This window comes from Lepisma saccharinum, chromosome 18 (genome assembly GCF_977018435.1).
Source record: "Lepisma saccharinum chromosome 18, izLepSacc3.1, whole genome shotgun sequence".
NCBI lineage: Eukaryota > Metazoa > Arthropoda > Insecta > Zygentoma > Lepismatidae > Lepisma > Lepisma saccharinum.
Window position 1 is genome coordinate 53,880,130 of NC_139246.1, and position 22,397 is coordinate 53,902,526.

The window sequence follows — 22,397 nt, forward strand, 5'->3', positions numbered from 1 at the left end:
CTTGACACACTTTTCCCGTACTGGACAACGTCTTCCGTACTCAACGTTACTGCTCTAGTCACACAGCACTAATCCAGACACAATGCACCATGCCATTCCTCTGCAACGCCATCTGTAGGGGCATCAGTAAACCACCTTGCTTTTTGCGCAGGGGTGATTAATTTTTTGTCCGATGAGCTTATGTGTCGAGTGAGTGACGCTTATTATGTAAATAGTCTGTATGGTTTATAATACCTTTGAAATTGTCGATATGTTGATAAAACAGATGGTGTTTTGTCTTGTATAAATGGAGTTCATTACAGTTTGTTATATGGCAATTGATGACAATTAAATAATGTTGGATTATGCGGTGCATATATTTTATAATCTAAACGACACCTTGAATGTGCTCTGCATGTGTTCCAATACGCAGCAGATGTATTAAATGGCGACGAAATGCAATCAAGCTCACAGATAGCCTGAAAGAGGCCTTCCTAACTTTGCAAGAACAAGATGTGATGATTAGACAAGTCAAAAGGTACGTTATGGAAGGTGGGCCAGAATCTAAGATTAAGGATTTAAGTATAGATACAAATACGTTCGAAGCGATGAGAAAAGAAGAAATGAACTACAATGTGAAGAAGATATATTGCTGTGGTTTGCGTCGCCATGGAGTTCCATTCCCTACATCTCTAATTGCCCTGCTCACGATTCCATTCCTCCCTCTATATGGCTTCTTTATGGATATGCAAGAAAATGTAATTTGACGATCTAACAAACAGTATAGCTATATATATATATATATATATATATATATATTTCTTGTGAAGAATAAGTGCATAGCGAACTAAATATATTTTGCAAGAAACTCAGAAAGATGACTAAAATCGACTAACAGTTGATAGGGTCAGAATAAAAGAAGAAGAAGAATATTGCTGTGGAGTAGCAGAGTTATTCTACCTAATGCTAATGTTCCAAAGGGAGGATGCGGAAAAAGGAAAACAGCATGAAATGTTTGTTTGGGACAGTATCGTGCGGTGATATATCTCTTTGGGGAATTCAAGAGTATAATTTTCTAATAGGTGATATTTCGCTAGTAATCATTTGAAAGTGAAAACTGTCTTTTCTATTCCATTACACACACACACTTGAGAAAAGGTGTCCTTTGCTCTTAATGTTGCAAAAGTTATTATACAATGGATCACTTTCATGTAATATAGGTTATATCTGTTTACGTAATCATACTTTTGTCTCTGCATAAAAAATATGCATTAAAACACCACCTCTTTGATTGCTACAAAGCTGGCCATATAAGTTTTTTTTAGTTTTTTTTTTAAGAAAGCTGTACTTTTTGCTTTCTTGCTCCAGAGATTCCCGGGACAGAACATTGGAGACCCACATATAGGTTCAGTTGAGGTGATAAGAAAAAACATAATATACGTATATAATATTAAAAGAAAGGAAAAAATACTTTTGTAACAGTAACGTTGTAGTACACACAGCTTGCTTTGCAGCTGGTGGAATATTACAAAATGTGTGTTAGAGTTACAGCACAAAATAAAGAGTTGAATTTTAAGAGTAAAACATGTCGCAGTGGAGAAATTTTTGAAACAAATTTAAGCTGGCTATTAACAATTTTACACATATATTTACTAATATAAATTTTCCAAATTATCAATGGCAATTATTATAAAATCTAAGAGTCTTGAAAATTTTGAAATGTATTGTGTAAAAAAACAATTATGGAATTGTAAATTTAAAAGTTATCAGCATTCAATGTTCTACGGGCCATGCAATGATCGATATTTGGTAGTATTGAGCCCTGGACAGAAATTGACTTTAAAGGGAAGCCTGCCAACACTGATAATGTTCTTGAAGCGAGAAAGGAAAAATATGAGATCTTCTTCTGTAGTGACGAAAGGAGCATCAACAACAAAAAAGGTATTGAGTTTAGGGGATTCTGAAATTGAGCACAGTCTTTCTAAGAAATTCTGTTGCTTCTCTACTATATTCTTCACGTGGATCTCTTCCAGGTTGATTGTACATTCCAAGAGTTTCAATATTGCTTCTGCCATAACTTCTCCATCTAGTTTAATCATAGTGATGTTCTGGTGTTGCAAATTACCATTCAATAGGTCATTTGTGTTCCATGTAAAAGTAGGGAAGTAAAGCCAAAGTTGTCTGAGCGTAGGAAAAGCACGAAGAACCACATTAAGCTTGCAATTCTCAACAATGTTGCCCAACGTCAAGTATTGAAGTGAGTTTCTGAAACGTGGCGAAATCTCCATTATACTGTTGTCTGTATACAGCTCGTTTCTAAATTCTAAAAGCAAGTCTATTAGAGAGTTGAAAGATTCGAAGCTATTAAGAGGCACTGACACATAATTGTAAATATGCAAGTAAGTAAGATTCGGGCATGTCGATTTAATAATATTCAGACGTTCTTCGTCAATGCCGTATAAAGATATTGAGTCGAGACGGAATGTTGGTAAGTTGAAATCTCTGTTTGTGGCACAAAGCATGTTCCTGTAGTTTATCAGATTCCAAAACAAATTATCTAGATAGAAAATGCCAAAGCACTCCATATTGGAAACCAGACCCAAGACAACCAAGACACCTTTGTGTGTGATTTCTGCTGACTCAGTCAATTCCAATATTTGTAAAGATTGGCACAACGGACTCTTTCTTCTCAGATAGCAGTCAACCCCCTTTCCTGATGGCACAAGTTTCTCCAAAGGCATTAATATGTTAGGTATTCCAAACAAGGAACTTGCCCAATCAGCTATGAGCCCATTGGGCTGTGGATGAACTGGAACCAAGTTTTGTGTCAGGTAGTGCAGACCTTTGTCTGTAATTGGTGAATTCCGAGCATCAAGCCTCTGAAGACTATGGCAGTTCTCTCCGATGAGTTTCAAAATTTCGTCTCTACATAGTTTAGGCAGTTCTAACACAACTAATTTCCTGGTAGTATCCAGCATCTTCTGCATCTGTCCGTGGATGTCCAATTCCTTCTCGTCTGAACCTGATTTCAACCCCAGTTTTATGACTTTCAAATCTGTTCCTTCCTGCGCAAGATGCAACAGAATCTCGATTAGAAAGCCGAGTTTTAATTTAGTATTGAATTGAACGTCCAGTCTCTTGAAACCTTTCTTGAACAACATTTGAACAACGTAAGCAACTACAGGCGATTCCTCCGATGTATTTTCGTTTTGCTTCAGAATCTGAAGAGTTCTCTCTAGAAGGATTGTTTGCAGTGTTCGCGGTATTTGACCAAAGAAATTTTGAACGATTTCTTTATTTTTATGAAAATTCTCATTTGGTTGCGAGGAAAGTAACACCTTTCCCAATTTTTCGTACAAAATATCCTGCAGAGTCGAATGTGGCCTGCTTCGCCTAAATATCCATACAGCTCCCATCTTTGTTCTTGTCTTTCAATGTGACGTTTCCTGAAAATGGATGTAAATATTCTTGAGTTATCAAACTATGTGACGTACACACGGGGAAGTAAATACATTTAAAGCAAAAAGGTGCAACCCAAACCTGTAACATCAACCGAATATCTAATTATATAAGATATTTTATTTGCACTTAAATTAATCTTTTTGATGTCAATATTATTAACATAATATTACTCGACAAAATTTATAAAGTATTTTAGAGACTTATTTCCAAACAAAAAGAAATAACTTTAATATCCGAAAATAAAATTAGTCCATACTAATAGATTAAGGGTTACTGACTGAAATGCAGAAAATAATGTATTAAAATTGGTAATGTTGAACTTTCTGTGTCTTAGAATTTTTCATACCTTTAGTAGTATGGTATTGAGACGAATAGAAGAAAAATGTATGGATAGTTAAACAGACGTATCAATTAATGTTGCAATGAATCTCATAAATGTAAACCGTGTATTCAAGTTTGAATCCAGTACAAATATTAATGCATTTTTCGCTGAAAATTTCTACGTAGTACATTTCCTGTGTGTGCCTGATCTTCAATAATTAACAACAGATCCCGTTACGGTAGCACTGGCAGAGAAGATTCCACGCAGGTAAAACAGCGACAGCAAAAAATCAGGCGAGGCCAGGCCGGCTCAGCAGCTCAGTGGTTAGAGCAATGGCACGGTATACCAGAGACACGTGTTCGAATCCTGGTCGAACCTGCATTTTTCGCTGAAAATTTCTACGTTGGCATATATTGATAAAAATCAATTCTCAGATGTTTTCAGCACATTAACAATATTTTTTAAAATAATGTAATTTCTATTATTTGGATACATGCTAACATATAGGACTGCCTTGACGGGGCGAGGGGGCTTAGTAGGGAGGTCAATTTCATCTCATCATTTCACCCATTCTTCATATCCATATCCCACGTTTTTCACCATTCCATCACGTCATTCATCTCCATATCTTTGACCTCCCTCTAAGAAACTTATGTAGGGAGGTCATTTTCATATCATCATTTCACCCATTCTTCATATCCATATCTCACGTTTTCACCATTCCATCACGTCATTCATCTCCATATCTTTGACCTCCCTATAACTAAGGGTCCTGCTAGAGGAGACAACCTCGATAAAAAACCCCTATCCCAAGGTGTGAGTTGCACGTGCCGATGGGACAGTGTTGGCTGCAGGGGTAGGTGCAGTCGCGAACGTGGCCTCGGGGATTTCGGTTTGGTCCTCGAGTAGCCTCCATTTTTGGGGGTAGGCCTTCCTCGGCATAGAGGGCATGTCGAGGCGACATTTTATGGACCCTCCACTTAAAATATTCTTTGTATATGGGTACAAAAAACAACTCAAACGGGGGGAAACCCCCAAAACGAGCGCGGCCTTCGAGCCCGCTTCAGGTAATGGAAAAGACAAGTAACGTGCCACGTTATCTTGTAATTAGTATAGTGCAGAAGACCGATAGTAACGATGAATCTGCAACAACCAAGAAACATCCAGCAGCTACATTGAAGGACTTGTCACCATTCCTTATCAAGAAACAGCTAGACTACGCCGCTGGTTCCGATGTTCCAGAAATAAAGAAGCTGAGAAACGGGAGTCTACTCATCCAGACCAGCACAGATCGCCAGACCAACAACCTTTTAAAGTTACGATCTTTGGGCGACTTCACTGTTAATGTTGAACCCCATCGTCAACTTAACAGTAGTAAAGGTGTGATTCACCACTGGGATCTGCTAAATGCTGAGGAGGAAGAGATTCTTCAAGCACTTTCAGACCAACACGTCACCGCAGTGCAGCGAATCAAGACGCGAAAGTCCGGAGAACTTGTTCCAACTGCTTCCATTATTTTGACCTTCCAAACGACCACTCTCCCAGATATTGTACGGGCTGGATATTTGAGACTCAAAGTCCGGCCGTACATCCCTAACCCGATGCGGTGTTTCAAATGCCAGCACTTTGGGCACACTCAGCCTTCCTGCAAGGCCACTACCGCCCTTTGTGGTAAGTGTAGTCTGCCTGATCATGGGACCGAACCTTGTTCTTCTGGTCCCAAATGCATTAATTGCCAAGGCGAGCACCCAGTCTGGCATCGTGACTGCCCCTCTTTCCAACAAGAGAAGAAAATCAGAGAGTTGGTCGTTATAGAGAAAATCTCCGCAGGCGAAGCAAAACAACGTCTCCGCGAAAGTATACGCACCACTTTACCTGTGCCATTCGCTACAGTTGCTGCAGCTGCTCTTACCCGCCGCAGTGTGGGTGTACAAACCAGCGACGTGTCCACTCAAACTACAACGCTTCCCGTAGAGGCTCGCCCTGCTTCGAGGAAACCAGCAACCACTCCTCGCTCCACAGAGAAGAAGACGAAGCAGGTCTACAGAAAAGAATACTTTTTGAAATCCAGTAGCTCTCCAGTCAGGGCGGCATCGACCACCCTGAAACTTAAAGCGCAGCTGAAAGCTGCCCGACGGGCGCTAAAAGCACCCGCCCCCACTCCCCCTTCTTCATCCCCTTCGCCCTCTGTGTCCTTACCCGAGGACATGATACAGGACGAAGCCGCGGATGAAGAATTTATCAAGGTGACAGGGCCTAGAAACAAAGTACGCCTCAAAAGGTAACTATAATACCTCCAGCTATGGCTTATTGTCTCCAATGGAACCTTAACGGTTTCCGTACACATCTCGAGGAACTGCAAATCTTAATATCTGAATTTGACCCTGCCATTATATGCCTCCAAGAGACACATTTTCGTCCAAATGAATCAGTGATTCTAAACGGATACACTCTTTACCGCACCGACAAGCTTCCTGAGGGTCGTCGTGCACACGGTGGTGTTGCAATCGGTGTTCGAGATAACATCCACTCAACACCAATCTTTCTCACCACCCCCCTCCAAGCTGTCGCCGTGCGGGTCCATTTACCACAGCCAATATCTGTGTGCTGTGTCTACATCACAAGGGAGGAGCGATTCTCTCTTGAGGACCTTCTTTGTATATTCGAACAACTTCCGTCTCCTGTAGTTCTTTTGGGCGATTTTAATTCCTACCATCGTTTGTGGGGCTCCGTTCGTACAGAGCCCCGGGGTCAAATTGTAGATCAATTCCATGAGGCATCAGCCTTAACGTTGCTGAATGATGGAACTCCCACATATTTCAGTCCTTCCTCTGGCACATACTCTGCGTTGGACTTGTCCTTTTGCAGTCCCAGCCTTGCTCCTACCACATCTTGGAGCGTTCATCCTGATCTCTGTGGGAGTGATCACTTCCCTCTCATTCTTACCTTCGAACATCTTCAGCAATCACGTGAACAACACCCTCACTGGAATCTCAGTCGGGCCGACTGGGAAGCCTTCGAGCGTGCAGTGGACCTTGAAGTCGATCTTGCGTCGACTTTACCACCAATCGACGCCTTAGATGTCTTTGTGTCAGGAGTGCATGATGCTGCACGCACCTCCATTCCACATCCCAGTGGACCTGCGAGGCGACGCCCAGTCCCCTGGTGGACTGCGGAGATCGGTGCAGCCATTAAGGACCGCAATCATGCTCTCGATCGATTTAATAGGAACCACACTGCCGCAAACCTCGAGCAGTTCCGCATTAAACGTGCCCGTGCCCGTCAGCTCATTCGAGCCAGTAAGAAGGCGTGCTGGGTCCAATACGTGTCTTCTCTGACGAAGCAGGCTTCGTCGAAAGCCGTTTGGACCAAAGTACGTCGCATCCAGGGGGGTGCATCTACTCCTCTGAGCGCTCTGGAGCACGATGGGACGTTGTACACAGATTCCGGAGACATAGCTAATATATTGGCCACGCAGTTTTCTGGTGCGTCTAGCTCTGTAAATTATGAACCACGTTTCCGCCGTGAGAAGGACCGTCAGGAAGGACGCCCTCTAGTTTTTCGAAGTCATAACACCGAGCCATACAACTCTCCATTCACTGAACGGGAGTTCGATCAGGCACTTCGAGATTCTAAGAACACAGCTCCTGGAGTGGACAAGATCCACTATGAGATGCTTCGTCATCTGCCCATTGGAGCCAAAAATTTCCTTTTGGCGGTATTCAACAGGCTTTGGTTGGAGGACTCTTTCCCCACTTCCTGGAAAGAAGCTATTATTGTTCCCATCCTGAAACCAGGTAAACAACGCACCGCAGCCTCGAGTTACAGGCCTATTGCCTTAACTAGCTGTGTGTGCAAGTTGATGGAACGCATGATCAACAAGCGTCTCACCTGGTTTTTGGAGGAAAACTCATTGATAAGTAATTTTCAATGTGGTTTTCGCTCCAACCGTTCCACACTGGACCATCTGGTTCAGCTGGAAACACACATTCAGGATGCATTCCTCAACAAGGAACATTTAGTTGCAGTTTTCTTTGACCTCCAAAAAGCATATGACACAACGTGGCGTTTTGGCATCCTAAAGCAGCTCCATTCTTGGGGCGTGCGTGGCCATATGGCGTACTTTATTAAAAACTTTTTATCTGATCGTTTTTTTCCGCGTACGTGTTGGGAACTCCTTTTCGGATCTTCACGAACAAGAGAACGGTGTCCCGCAGGGCAGCGTATTAAGTGTGACTCTGTTTGCCATAGCAGTGAACAGTGTTATGGCAAGCATTGTTGCCCCTGTACATGGTCTTCTGTATGTAGACGACCTCACGATCTTTTGTCGCTCACGGAATCTCGCGTCAGCTTCTCGTCAACTCCAACTGACGATAAACCGTTTGGTTGAGTGGTCCTCCCAAACAGGTTTCACCTTCTCATCCGAGAAGTCCGTGTGTGTGCACTTTTGTCGTCAGCGTACATGTCATTTCGATCCTGACCTGTACATGGGGAAATCTCCCCTGTGCTTCGTGAATGAGGTCCGCTTCCTGGGCCTCATTTTCGATAAGAAATTAACATGGCTACCTCACCTTCGCCAGTTAAAGTTCTCTTGTCTTCGAGTTCTCAACCTTTTACGCGTTTTATCTCATACTTCTTGGGGTGCTGATAGGACGGTATTGCTTCGTCTATACCGTGCACTCATCAGGTCGAAGCTAGATTATGGATGTGTTGTGTATTCTTCTGCTCGCCCATCTAGACTTCGCATCCTAGACACTGTCCACCATGCTGGTATACGTGTGTGCACTGGTGCCTTTCGAACCAGTCCAGTCGCCAGTTTGTACGTAGAGGCATCTGAGCCGTCGCTGTCTCTGCGAAGACAGCGGCTGGTAGTTAACTACTTCCTCCATCTTCGCTCGATGCCTTCACATCCTTCATTCCACACCATCTCAGACGAGGGTAGGCTGGCAAGGTATCGGCTCCACCCTAGTGTCACTAGACCATTTGGTGTTCGTGCAGACGAGATCCTGTCAGCACTTGGTGTTGACAGTGATCTTCCTGGTGTCTCTCCACTCATTTCGCCTCTCCCTACCTGGGAGTTTCCTGCGCCTTCTATCGATTTTTCTCTGACTGCTCTTCCAAAGTCAGAGACACCAATGGTTGTATACCAGCAACGGTTTTTAGAACTTCGTGCGAAGCACCCCAATTTTAATGTGTTTTATACGGATGGGTCCAAGACATTCGAATCAGTTGGTTGCGCCTTCGTCCTAGACTCTCAAAGTTCCAGTTACTTGCTACATCCTGCCTGTTCCATCTATACGGCAGAGTTGTACGCCATTCTAAAGGCACTGGACTTTGCAGACGTCAATGGTCTGAAGAAAGTCCTTGTGTGCTGTGATTCGACCAGCGTGTTGCAGTCTCTGGATTCGCCGTATTCCCGGCATCCGGTAGCGCAACGCATATTCAGACGGCTTGTGTCCTTATCTGCCAGCACAGATGTACACTTCTGTTGGGTCCCTAGCCACGTGGGCATCCAGGGGAACGAAGCAGCTGATGCTGCCGCCAAGTCTGCTGATGCAGTTGGCGACGTTCTCGTCCATCTTTTGCCAGCTAGCGACCTGCAGAATGTGTTCCGTTCTCGCCTTCTTGACACTTGGCAGACCGAGTGGGATGTGGAAACGGGGAACAAGCTTCACGCTGTTAAGCCCACCATAGGTGTTTGGCGTTCCTCGTTTCGTCCCTCTCGGCGAGAAGACGTTATTCTTACCCGCCTGCGTATAGGACACAGCCGTCTCACGCATGGTCACCTACTGCAAGGGCTGGACCCTCCGTTGTGTCGTACTTGCAATGTTATTTTAAGTATTCGACACATTCTCGTTGAATGTGTCGATCTTGCTCACCTCCGGCAGACTTTTAACCTTTCCGGCTGTTTGTCATCCCTCTTGGGTGATGACAGCAGTATTTTATCACATGTTTTTAGTTTTTTGCGAAGAGCCGGACTCTTCCACCGTCTGTAAGGAGGTTTTTAGTTTATTCTGACTTTTTAATGTGTTGTGTTTGTCTCGTGCAGGTCTTTTTACAACCTTGCACTTTTAGTTTTTCCCAAGGGGCTATCTACACCCCCTTTTTTAAATCTCAGTCAGAATTTTAGATTAGGGGACATTTCCCCGTATACACAGAAGGGTGCGAAATGGCCTTAAGTGCCGACGCACCCATAAATTTTAACTCAATCAATCAATCAATCAACATGCTAACATAAATTTATTAATCCAGTGATAGCACATAGTTTAGTGCAGAAAACCTGGTGTAAATACCTCTTACGGTTTTCATGATATACATTTTCAAGGTTTTGGTTGTGCGACTTTTGAAACACTCTGTAGTATGCACAATTGCTAGTAGGTAGTTTCCTGGCGCCTGATTTTCAGAGCTGGCGCCTAACTTTGAAGAAAATTTTTCGAGCAGTGCCTATAGGTTTGTTTCGTGAGTCTTTGTTTTCAGAAATTTTATTTAATTTTCCTGTTTCTCCTTTTTTCATTCTCTTTATTTTAGTAAACTAAAATATTAAATTACATATATATATATATATATATATATATATATATATATATATATATATATATATATATATTAAAATTCTAAATTTAAATTCTTTCTTTTAGTAGGAATTAATTATCTTTCATTTTATTAAGTATAAACATTTCTTGGTGTTTGAGCAATTAGCCTGTTCGATATTCATTGAGGTTGTAAAGATGCAAAGTAACTCGTACTTGGTGCAGTGCAGTGCTGTTTGAAAGATTTTAACAGTTTTCTGTAGCAGAGTGGTGAGTGTAACTCGTTATGAAGCCGGATACCCCAGTTTCGAAAGTTTAGTAAGGCATGGATCAATAATTGAGTTTGTTCCCATCATTCACCAGTTCATATTTTATAATCATCGCCGCTACTAACCCTAAGAGGTAGAAGAGTGACGTAAAATACCTGAAATATTGAGAATGTAATGGAATAATCAAGAGCGTGTTTACGGATCTAATGCTGTTAGATTACATTGCAAGGCATTGCCGTTCTTGTTGGTAATTTTTACATAATTCACACATTATCACTGATTAGTAATTTAAATCAATCGGACAAGGTAAGTAATTAGCAGTGATTTGTCTTATGATTAGTCATATTCATCCTACCTAATCTAGCAACTATTACAAATTAACCTTGTTATACACAAAACTACTCACTAAAGGCTCCCGTAGGGTTTTATCCTCAGGGGATCAGAGTAAGATTTTGCCCTTCCCTTGCTCTTCAGTCATAGAAACTTTTTTGTCTTTTATTTATTAATATTATTACTTTACACATCATCAAATTGTTCAATTTTAATTTTTAAAAAATAGGTGTTTTATACAAGTTCAGACTCGAGTTTACTATACAAATAGAAACTGGAATCGACTTGCTTCCTTTCCATGAACATCTATCATTTTGTTGATGAACAGTTCAATTATTTGCGTACTTTTTCACAATGCACAGATATCAAAGAGAGCACACTTTTTCTACTGTCATTCGTGGTACCTTTGATCCATGTTTTACATGCCGAAGTGTACTGTAAAAAGAATAATAATTGAAAATGACGTGGTGCGAATTAACAAAGTCAGTTTCCGCCTTCGGGAAATAATTTATCGACTTGTCGTAACCTGATCAGCCGAGAAATTCCAAGGATCTTATTTAAAAGAGGTTAATTCTTGATATTTAGTGCACTGTAAGTTGCTGAAAGTTCTTAAAATAAACAGTTTTTATTCCAGATGTGCAAAACAATCACTTGAAGACGAAGAATTGTATGCAATTTGAGATTGTCATCGTCCCGATCATTTCCTGACCAGGTCGGAAAATTGAGAGTTTTTTCAATCCCGAACGTCAGAATTATTAATTTTTCCTTCCCAACCTGTCCCGACCAAAATGTTTCCTTTACGCACACCCATAGTACAGCGCCTTGAATAACGTAGTGTGGAAAACGACCCAAGAAACTAGTTCCTCAGACGGATGACAAACACAAACATAGATGGCAGTGCGATCGAACCAGGTGCTAATTTTGTTATGAAAGTAATGCGGCTTAGTTAGTTTTTGGAATATATTGTGTAGATTTGTTTGTCTAGAAAGGCGGTAAGTGAATTGATGGAAACAGTTATATTTGTGGAGTGATTTTCAGTCACGAAATGACATTGTACTAGAGTTTTATTTTTCTATGTTATTAGAATATAAATAGTATCCTGAGAGATATTTCATACCGAGGCGACAAACCACAAGTGTCGCTTGGAAGCGAGCAGTCCGTAATCAATGCAGCCTTTCGAACCGTAGGGACACAAGCTCTTACTGCGCCGTTTCCTCAAGGAGATTTTACCACGCGACAAACGATACGAGGATTTCACACCAAAGCGACACGGGTCATTCGGTCCAAGGCAACTTTCATACCGAAGTGACACATGTTGCTTGGAAAGGAGCCAATCAAGAGCAACATTTCACATCGTAGCGGCATGACGGGAAGCACAGGCCAGCGTTCGGTTGGTGAAATCCTCAAGCGATAAGTGTCGCGTGCCCCTTGTCGCTTTGGTGCGCAATTTCCCTAAAGCAATACACTCATTGCATCGCGCATGCGCGAACAACAAACCACGGCAACATGTTGCAAGCTATTGAGGAAATGGCCCAGTTTGAGCGACGCACAAGCGACAACGCGACACGTGTGGCTTATCGTGTAGCCTAGATCTGTTGTTGTAATGTGCGGTTTGTCGTGTCGCCTATCTGTTGTTCGCACAATTAGCAGCGAACGCTTGCCAATAGACTGAAGGCACCATGTCGCTTGTCACTTGGGAACTCCCCCTGTAGCGCGTCGCTTCGGTCTGTGCAATGAATGCTATTTTACAGTCTGTAAGTGTGTGTCACTAGTGTGACAGTGTGAACATCCCGTGTCGCTTGTCCCATTGGTTTGAAAGTTTCCTTACACTCATGTCGATGGCACTAAGAAAGTTTTGTGGGGTTCCCCTTGTCGTTTCATGGAATCATCATTATCATCATCGCCGCGATTAGTTTAAAGCGGAAGAAAAGAGACAGTAAATATAAAAAATACAAATGCTTCAGTGTGTATATCTTTAAAAGAAATGATGATGATGATGATGATGATGATGATGATAATGAACCTAATTCATACACAAAAATTTAGTTGCCAAGAGCATTCCACACGTATTTTTTCTCCCGTATTATTAACCAAAGTATGACGATAACAGGACATGGTCGACTGTAGAATGTTCGTTAATATCTTCGCCACCACTGTACCAAATATCATAGCAATTATCACATTCATAGAAATGCTTCATGTAAAAGAATCAGACGTTACTTCCATTATAAGCAGACGAATACCAAGCACCGGGTCCAACACCAGCGCCTCTAGCGGATCATTTTCGTGTGGAACCAGCCAGAGAGCGCAGAACCGTGCCGTTTTCCACACTACGTTATTCAATGCGCTGTACCCATAGTTACGACAATCAACGTGATTCTCTGTCTTGTGAAAAGGTTCTCTCGTCATTTTGTTGGAGATGCCAGTTAATTGCTGTAACTGACAACCTGGAAATCGCAGAAAACAATGTCCTTTGTAAACATATATTGCTAGAACTTCCCTTTCGAATTACATAAACTTGTTCCAGATATCTCAAGGGAGCCAAGTGCACCCTGGCCACCCTGCAGATGCTCTTACCGCCCACCTACACAAGGTGAGTTTGCAAAGCTGACATGGCTCACAAAGTGCAAAAATTGAAATTGCTTTTTACACAGAGATAAGATAAAATCGGTCATATCTTGATGCATGATCTGTAGGTATCTACGAGAAAGGGTTTTGTTTGATTACTCCTATGGAACGTGGTACCGAAATAATATTAATGCCACAAAAAGAGTAGTTTACTAAACTACTTCGATACAAAATTAAAGGTTTCTTCGTCATAAATAATTGTGTGTCTAAAGAATACAATTTTATAGTACCTTAAGTAAACTAGATAGATTTTACAATTATAATCACACAAGACTTACGTACATAAAATATTCTTGCAAATGTCAATTGCTGGTCCTGTCTTCAAGTAGTTTATGGAATCAACATTTGCAAGGAAACAGCCACAGAAACAATCATTTTATTATTAATTTCAAACAATGCTATTACATTGTTGAACAATTCAAATAGGCTAAGACGACTCGTGTCATTTTGCAATGTTGTATAAGTTGAATTTTAAAGAGTAGCTAACATCTACTACTAGGTACATGGCAACGTTTCGTAAAGAATAAAGGCAAATATGATTAGGCGATCAAGTAACCACAGATAAGTGATAGAAATCTGAAAACTGTAGCCACCCAATCAAAAAATGAGTTATGCATCGTAGAAACGGGAGGCAAATATATTTGTTACAACTTGGACTCACAGCGTTTTTTCTACAAATGGAGGTAACTTCAAATTTATTATATTATATTACCGGAGTCAGAAATGGGTGCTATTTTGTTCCAAAAACAGTGGTGGACAAGTCCAACATCGACCAAGTCGGGGAAAAGGAAGGCTATTTCTCTTTTTTTTTTAATTTTTGAAAAGAGAATTTTTTGCAACATAGCTATATTTAACTCTTGCACATGTTTTTTAAGTCACTTTCATTCCACATGGCTTTCATTTTCCAGTTTTGTCACCATATTGAATCCAATATTCATATTGCTAGATTAGAGTAATTCCTAGTGATAAATGTAACTTGGTTCCAAATTCGAACAGGTGTTCTCCGGTTACCAGCCAAGTTAAATTGGAGTTAGCTTCTCCAATTTAACCTGGCTGGTAACTCGAGAACACCTGTTCAAATCACATCGCGAGGAAAGCTACAATTTGTATTTTTGGTTCCTAATGTTAAGTATCAAAAAAATAGTGCTGACCAACTCAGCCCCAAAGTAGGGGGCTAAGAAAGCGACCCTTTAAAAATTTGTGAAAACGATATTCACTTTGAAACTTTCAATTTCAATTTTGTTCATTCTAGCTCTCTATGACTTGTATAGAAATTGTACTTTATGGTTATGGATGCAATATATTGTAACTACCTTGTAGTCGCCAATATGCTTGCACTTAAAATCGACGATTATCCTTGCAAATAATATTGATCCATTTTAAACTTCAACGTGACACATGTGTTAATTTATGTACATGTATTTAAGGAAAGTAAAATACTGTCATATCAAATCATACGGCTGCCATATCCTTACTTGTACGTACTTCTTGATTTCTGTTGCTATAGTTACAATACTTTGTTTTCTTCTTCCTCCTTCTCTTTTTTGGTATTAATTATTTTTATACAACGTGATTAGATTAACACAACCATATATATATAAGCATCTAAAAGTCAAAACAACATTAAGAACATAAATAACTTCTCCTGAAGGAAATAAATAATAAATATGCTATTTTCTTTAGTATGGTTTGTAATATATTTTATATAATATAATAAGAAAGTTAATTTTACACAATGAATCAATTCACAAACTTACAATAATCTAACTATTTTGAAGATATCATCTTAGTCTTCGCATTTATAGTTATTTATGCATTAATTTAAGCAATTCCTTCACTTTCGCATCAGAACAATTTCTTGATATTTGACAAGTTATTATTTTCACAATAAGTTTTATTGTTAAGTTCACTTCATGCACAGATAGGCTAATCGGGACTCGCCCTACAGTTTGAAGTGGGATACGAATCGAACCAAGGTCCTTTGTTTACAAGACAACGACGACACTACCATTACACCATTAAAGGCAAGCTGATGTTTATATCCATATCCTGATGTTGAATTCCCTATATCCTCCCTTTCCCCATGTAAGTTAATTTCTTTCTTTCTTGTCTGTCTGTCTGTCCGTATAACAATATATTGTAAATGTAATCTTCTTCTGCAATCTCTTATTGCTTCTGTTGATATTTGAAATTCCCACAAGATGTATGCTATGGGTTTTTTTTCCTGCATTTTCTGTAGTTTTGTGTTTTGAGTCGCTTGGATCGTCCTTAGGTTTATCGCGACGATCATGATGGATACTGTTTAGATGAAGATGATGAAGCAAACGCAGTGATAAGCACCCACGCAAAACTTACAGACCTCGAGCCTGGAATCTTCGGCCCCAGGTATATTTCTTGTTCTTACTATCAGAGGAATAATATTCCTCTCCAGTGCTGGTTTCATTAGATTCATTGTGTTTCGTAAGTTGGTTTGAACAGCCAAACTAATTAAAGCTGACGGATGGAAGGGAATCTGAGAATAGTATACTCTATCCCAGCAGTGTGTGGAGTAATGCCGCACATATCGATGGACAAGAAACTGTGAACTGGCGGAGTGGAAGAGTGCGTGCTTCTGCAAATGGCTGGCAATCGCACTCACTTCCCCTCTCATTAGCTCATTGGTCGAGTCCTCTCAAGTCACTACTATCGCAGAGACGTGTTTTCGTTCGCTTGTTTTAGACATTGCCGGGATAGATTGTAGCTACGCGACCTCACGAGAAATCATATATCCCTTGTGCAGGCGTTAGTGAAATAACAAAGATATCACGTATTTAATTTCTAGCCATGGAAGAATTGATTGATTGATTTGGTGTTATAAGTCCACTGTATGCACAGAAAGGCTAATCGGGACTGGACCTACAGCTTAAAGCGAGATCCGAACCACTAAGTGTCTCCACCGGGTATCGAACCCAGGACCCCTCGATTTCAAGGCGATGATGCTACACTGCGCCTTCGGGGAGGCCGTAGCCATGGAAGAAGATCCCTGATATATAGTCTCCTTCAATGACACATTCCCACATGACGAAATTACATGGTAACCAGTGGGGTCTGGGTGGTCAAAAAAATTTTTCAGGCTGTTTCAACGCCATTTTCGACTTGGTGTGAATGCTGCGTTAACGGTGCCGCCAGCGAGACTACAACTTTTGTAATTGCTATTTGAGCGCATGATTATGTCTCACTACGAAAATACTGCCATTTAGAATGTTTCTCGGACTTTGTGGACACTCGTACAAGAAAAAAAGTAGATGCTGTGTTAGAATTTGAAAGAACGTTCAACATTTTGAAAATATTTATTTTTTTAAAATTTTATATTCTTTACCCTAGCATAATATGCGCGGATCCAAGAGATACAAAATGAGTATTTCCGAGATCTGTGACACATTTAGAGGAGGGATAACATACTGTATGTGTAAGTCTCGGTGTAAGCAATAGCAATACATATGTAGGTCATTTTGGAGAAAAATAAATTTTCAAAATGTCGTGACGCCAAAAAAAGGGTGATTTTTTTTCCGGAAAAATAAATAGGTACATGAATATTCAGAGAGTGCTTGATGCAATATATCGGGAAAATTTAGTCACACAATCTCGTATGAATGTAATCCACCCCCCCCCCCCCACACACACTTCTTATTTTGTGTCATCATTCTCAATGTACAGAGTACAGTACGGTGTTGCTATAATGTAAATGCCCCCTAAAGGACGAAGCATGTGGCAACAAGGCAATATCAGTTCTCATTGAGGCTCTTACCAGAAAACAGCCTCAACGGTGCATACTTCGTTGAAAAATCAAGCACATTATATTTAAAACCTCATTTTTCCAACAACTTTCCCCTCTTTCCATTTTTCGCCATCTGCACTAATAACGCAGATGTCCTATGGTGTCAAGACTTTTGAAACACCCTGTACATATACAGATTGTCAAAAATTGAACAATTATTATTTCATGGGCTTAGTCTGACATTATTTTGGATGCTACCGTTGAGATCTGGCACATCCAAAACATAAGGTTTGATCCAAAACATAATAAAATAGCTGAAAGTGTTATTTTTAGACTTTTCGCGTCCATATTGGCCGCCATATCTAATATTATTTGATAACGTGGGTCTTTCTAATTTCTTCTTATCATACTAATACAGTTATAAACTGCAAATTAGGTGAAAATAAGATGTCATGAATGATAAATAACTGCAGTAAACTAACAGATTTCAGGTTTAGAATCTTCGTCATGGTCGCCATTTTGAAGACGCCATTACAGACAAACAAGGACTTAAAAACTTGGGTCTGGGGCGTTTTACTTGTAGGTTCGGGAATTAATTTAGTATCCGCCCCCAAAGGGCACGTTCTCCACCGGAAGTAAAATATTCTTCCATTTTTTCTTGCTTTCCAACCGCACTATATGATATTAGTAAGCATAAGGACATGCCGTCTGATCTTTTGTCTGAAAAGTGTAGAAGACTTGCCGGAATGTTAACACATGAAGGTTACTGAATTAAATGAAGAAACTAAAAGTACTTTTTGCTATAATAAAACAATTACACCAAAGGAGGCCTTAAACTGATAAAGGGTTATGATTTTGCACCTAATGTGAGTGTAGAACTTCAAATTTATTAACTTTGTCGGTAACCGTGGCATGTGGCGAACAGTTTTTTCTTTTTAAAAATTAAGGCTAATAAAAATACTATCTTCGGTCAATTATATCTGAAACCCGATTGTTTCCATTTTATGCAAGATAGCATTAAACGAAAGAGAATATTACATGCAAAGGTAAAGGTAAATTTCCCCGTGCATATAGCACCATGTCATGAAGACACATTTAGGGGATCTGGAGGTAGAGCCACACACATTTACGAGCTCGGTCATTTTGGAGGTGATGTGATCAGCACCACTCTCCGGCCTCCTTTACCTCCCAGAGTTTCCCCCAGGTACCCATTAATTTGAGGCTGGGTGAACCCCAGAGCAGCTTTATCCAGGGACAACGCAGGAAAGAATATGAGACCATAGATCACCCACGCGGGAGATGTGGGAATATTACATGTAATTCTTTTTAAAATCCAATCATATATCACAGATCTACAACGGTAAACATATGAAGTCAAACCTTCATTTCTTTTCTAATATTTGTTACATTTAAGATACTTTTAAAATAGAGAGAGAGAGTTTTTTTTCATAAAATATAATAATAATATAAAATTAGTGTCGCATTTTTTAAAATTTAACTGTGGTCAAGCAAGATATCCTTTTGTGCTTAATAGTATTGAAATATCGTAACAAGCCTCATTCATTATTTATTTTATAGTTTGATGTTTTAGTTAGGAATATATTAATTTTTAATTTCCCGTTGCTGCGTAATGATTGGGGCGAGGGGTATTCTAAAGGGAGCGGCATCTGCCGCCACTGTCCAGGGCGTCAATATAACTTGCGCCGGCCCTGATCGCAGGAAACTTGCCTTGTTATATCTCTAGCGAATCTCATGTTTCTTCAGTTCAGACTAAAACCACACTTATTTGTCTTTCGAGCACAAAAACAGGACACAGTCGGTAAGATGGTACCTGCGAGGTACGTACGAGGCTTGTCCGGAAAGTAAATATACAAATACATTTGCACGTTAGGGAAAAAAATGTGTACCAAAGTTGGCAACACTGGCAGTAACCGTGATCCATACGACGAGGATTGGGAGTGAGTCGTCAGTGCTGCTCTGAGTCTTGTACGAGTAACACGCGTTGGAAATGTCAGCGGCGATACCGAATTCCGCCAAGTGCGAAGTGCGCGCCGTGATCAGGTTTTTGCAGACACAAGGAAAGCGTCCATCGGAGATCCACCGAGAAATTGCGACTGTGTACGGGAACGTAATGAATCGTCAAAATGGCGAAATGGTGCCGTGCCTTTGCAGAAGGTTGACGTGATGTTCATGATGAAGAGAGAAGTGGGAGGCCGTCCGTGATCACTGACGACCTTCGCAATCGTATTGAAGCAGAGGTGCGTGCGAATAGGCGGGTGACAATTCGAGAATTGTGTGTGTTGTTTCCTGACAGTTAGAAAACCACTATTCATGAAGTTGTGAGTGGGTTAGGGTACAGAAAGTTGTGTGCACGTTGGGTCACAAAACATTTGACTGACGAACACAAAACCAGACGACTGGGATATGCACTGGACTTTCATACTCGCTACGCAGAAGAGGGAGATGCATTCCTGGACTCCATTGTGACAGGTGATGAAACATGGGTGTTCCACCCACCATACGCCTGAATCCAAGCAGCAGTCAAAAAATTCAAAACGTCAATTTCAACCCGCAAGCTGATGGCAACCGTTTCCTTGGATCGCCACGGCATCCTGCTGGTGGAATTCATGCCACCTGGAAGAACGATTAATGCTGAAACCTACTGCCAGACTTTGAAACATCTTCGACGTGCAATTCAAAAACAAACGGGAGGCATGTTGACAAGTGGAATCCTCTTTATTCATGACAACGCCCGCCACCATGCAGCGAATGTCACCAAGGATCTGCTTGCACAGTTTCAGTGGGAGGTCCTTCTCCATCCGCCATACAGCCCCGACCTTGCACCTAGCGACTACCACCTGTTCCTGTACCTCAAGAAACATCTTGGTGGAAAACACTTTGCCGACGACGATGAAGTCAGGGAAGAAGTCACAACTTGGTTCCAGATACAGGCGGCTGATTTCTACGATTCAGGGATACAAAAACTTGTTCCGCGTCTGAACAAATTTTTGGACAAAGGTGGCACTTATGTGGAGAAATAGCCTCTGTATCAGTGTATCAAGTGTAACTTTAGTTGCGAGCAATACACTTCTTTTATATCTTATTTTTTGTTTGTATCTTTACATTCCTGACAAGCCTCGTACAAGAAAAAATACACATTTATTTTCCTGTCTTCAGGTTGCAGAGAATAAATTGCGAGGAAAACCTCATTATTCTTTTTTCCCTTAGACATTCGATTTTTTCCCATTAGTTCTTGTACTTTGTGAAACAATAATTACTTTAATATCCAGTTATAAACCGAAAACCTACATTTTGTTCCGTAACTGTCAGAATTACTGTTACGAATATCCAATAAGTCACGTGCTAATTTTGCGATATGAGGCACTTCTCTTAAATACGCTAAAATGTTATAAATAATAAGAAAGTCATGTACTTAAATGTTATACAAGTTGTTCCTAAATTTGTCAATACAATTGAGACTGCTTTATACGTAACTCAGTTCTGCGTAATTTTCTTATAAGGTCCCTGATGCAAATATTTGCCACATTAAGCTTTAATTAATTATCCTGACATCATCGCATACAATTTGCAAAAAAAAGTTGTGCGAGGCAATTTGTTGGTCTTTTGGTTATAACATACAAAAAAAAAGTTTCGTTTATGAATATGAATATAAAAAATAAGCACGTGAAAGTAAGTCTGACTTTGGGCCATATTAAAAGCAAGTAGTGTAATTGATGCTATTATAAACCCGAGAAATGATGAGGTGTTTTGACTGAATAGAAATACTTAAAACTAAGGCAAAATGTCTATAAAATTTTATTGTTACTGTGTAAAACCTACGATTTTTGTAAAAAAAAGCTTCCGAGAAAAGATGACCCCCTCAAATTGATGTGTTTAAACCTAAATTTGCTAAAATTGCTGTTTATAAATTTGTTAAAAATATGGCTTTTCTCAATATTGTTTTAACTACACTTAAAACTAATCCAAGATGCTCTTATGAGCTACACCCACCCACACCCACCCACACCCACACACACCCACACACACCTATACCTACATATATTTACCCACACATACACACACACGTCTACTTCTATTGCATCATGTTGTGCAAACAAATTATTATTCAATATTATGCAACAAATTATTAGACGTGTGTTGTTTTCTGATTGGTTGGTTATGACATCATGCGATGATGGGGTGTCTCACTGTTTCAGATGCGATTTGCGCTTAGGCTATTTAAAGAGTTCTTGCATTACAGTACAGTTAATATTGTGAGAATAGTTGAAGTGTACAGAAGTGTTGTTCTAGTGCTCCTCATATTAAAGCTCTGTTTGGTTTGATATAGTGATTTTCTTATTATTTATATTAAACATATTTCTAGTATACTGAACAAGAATCTTATATTTTGTATAAAAAAGTCTGATATTTGCTACATTCAGCTGTAATTAGTTTATATTTAGAGTTTTGGCCTGCAGCTGTTGCAATCTGTTTCCGTGTGTTTTACAAGATCAATACATAGCACATGCTATTGGGTCACTGCCACCGACGTGCCTGTACTAACACGCAATTGAGGAAGGTCAGTGCTTTTCTGTCGATCAATACTTATTCCACCTTCGTGCACGTAAGCCATTGGCATTATAATTTGCAATAGTTTTATTAAGTATAAAATTTTGATTTGAATAACGAGAAATCTGATATAATAAACCTAGGATAAAAATTAATAATATTAACATATTAAATATATACAATAATTATACAAAATACACTGCCGAACCCAATTCATATTTTATATTAAATATAGAGATTTAATTTAAACCCCAAGAAATCTTATAACTAATAACAAAAATGCCAAATCAAAAATATTGTGATCAATGCAATACGAATATTTCTAGCCCAATTGGGCTAGGCACCAAAAAAATTGTAACCCCGACAAATGCAGAACTCCCACAAAAATTTTCCCTAAATGTCATAGAAAATATAGTCTGGAATATTTCTTATATAAACATAAAAATAATTGTTCTGCACAGTTTTCTAGTTTATCACAACTATCTACATCTTCATCTGGTCTAAAAAGAAAACTTGAAACCCCTATTAATTATAAACCAGCAAAGCAGCTT

At 40.0% G+C, this 22,397-nt stretch overlaps 1 protein-coding gene across 1 annotated transcript; it reads right to left on the reverse strand.

Annotated features, from left to right (window-relative positions):
• Nucleotides 1-1,717: 1,717 nt before the first annotated feature.
• Nucleotides 1,718-13,845, reverse strand: LOC146002083 (uncharacterized). The gene is made up of 2 exons (XM_083139800.1): nt 13,803-13,845; nt 1,718-3,425 (listed from the first exon to the last, which is right to left on the reverse strand). The coding sequence occupies exon 2, from the start codon at nt 3,393-3,395 to the stop codon at nt 1,761-1,763; it is 1,635 nt and encodes a 544-aa protein (XP_082995926.1). The 5' UTR covers nt 3,396-3,425; nt 13,803-13,845; the 3' UTR covers nt 1,718-1,760.
• Between the last annotated feature and the right edge of the window lie 8,552 nt (nt 13,846-22,397).

Excerpts from the sequence above, each read along its gene's own strand:
- LOC146002083 (XM_083139800.1), bottom strand. The coding sequence starts at position 3,395 with ATGGGAGCTGTATGGATATTTAGGCGAAGCAGGCCACATTCGACTCTG.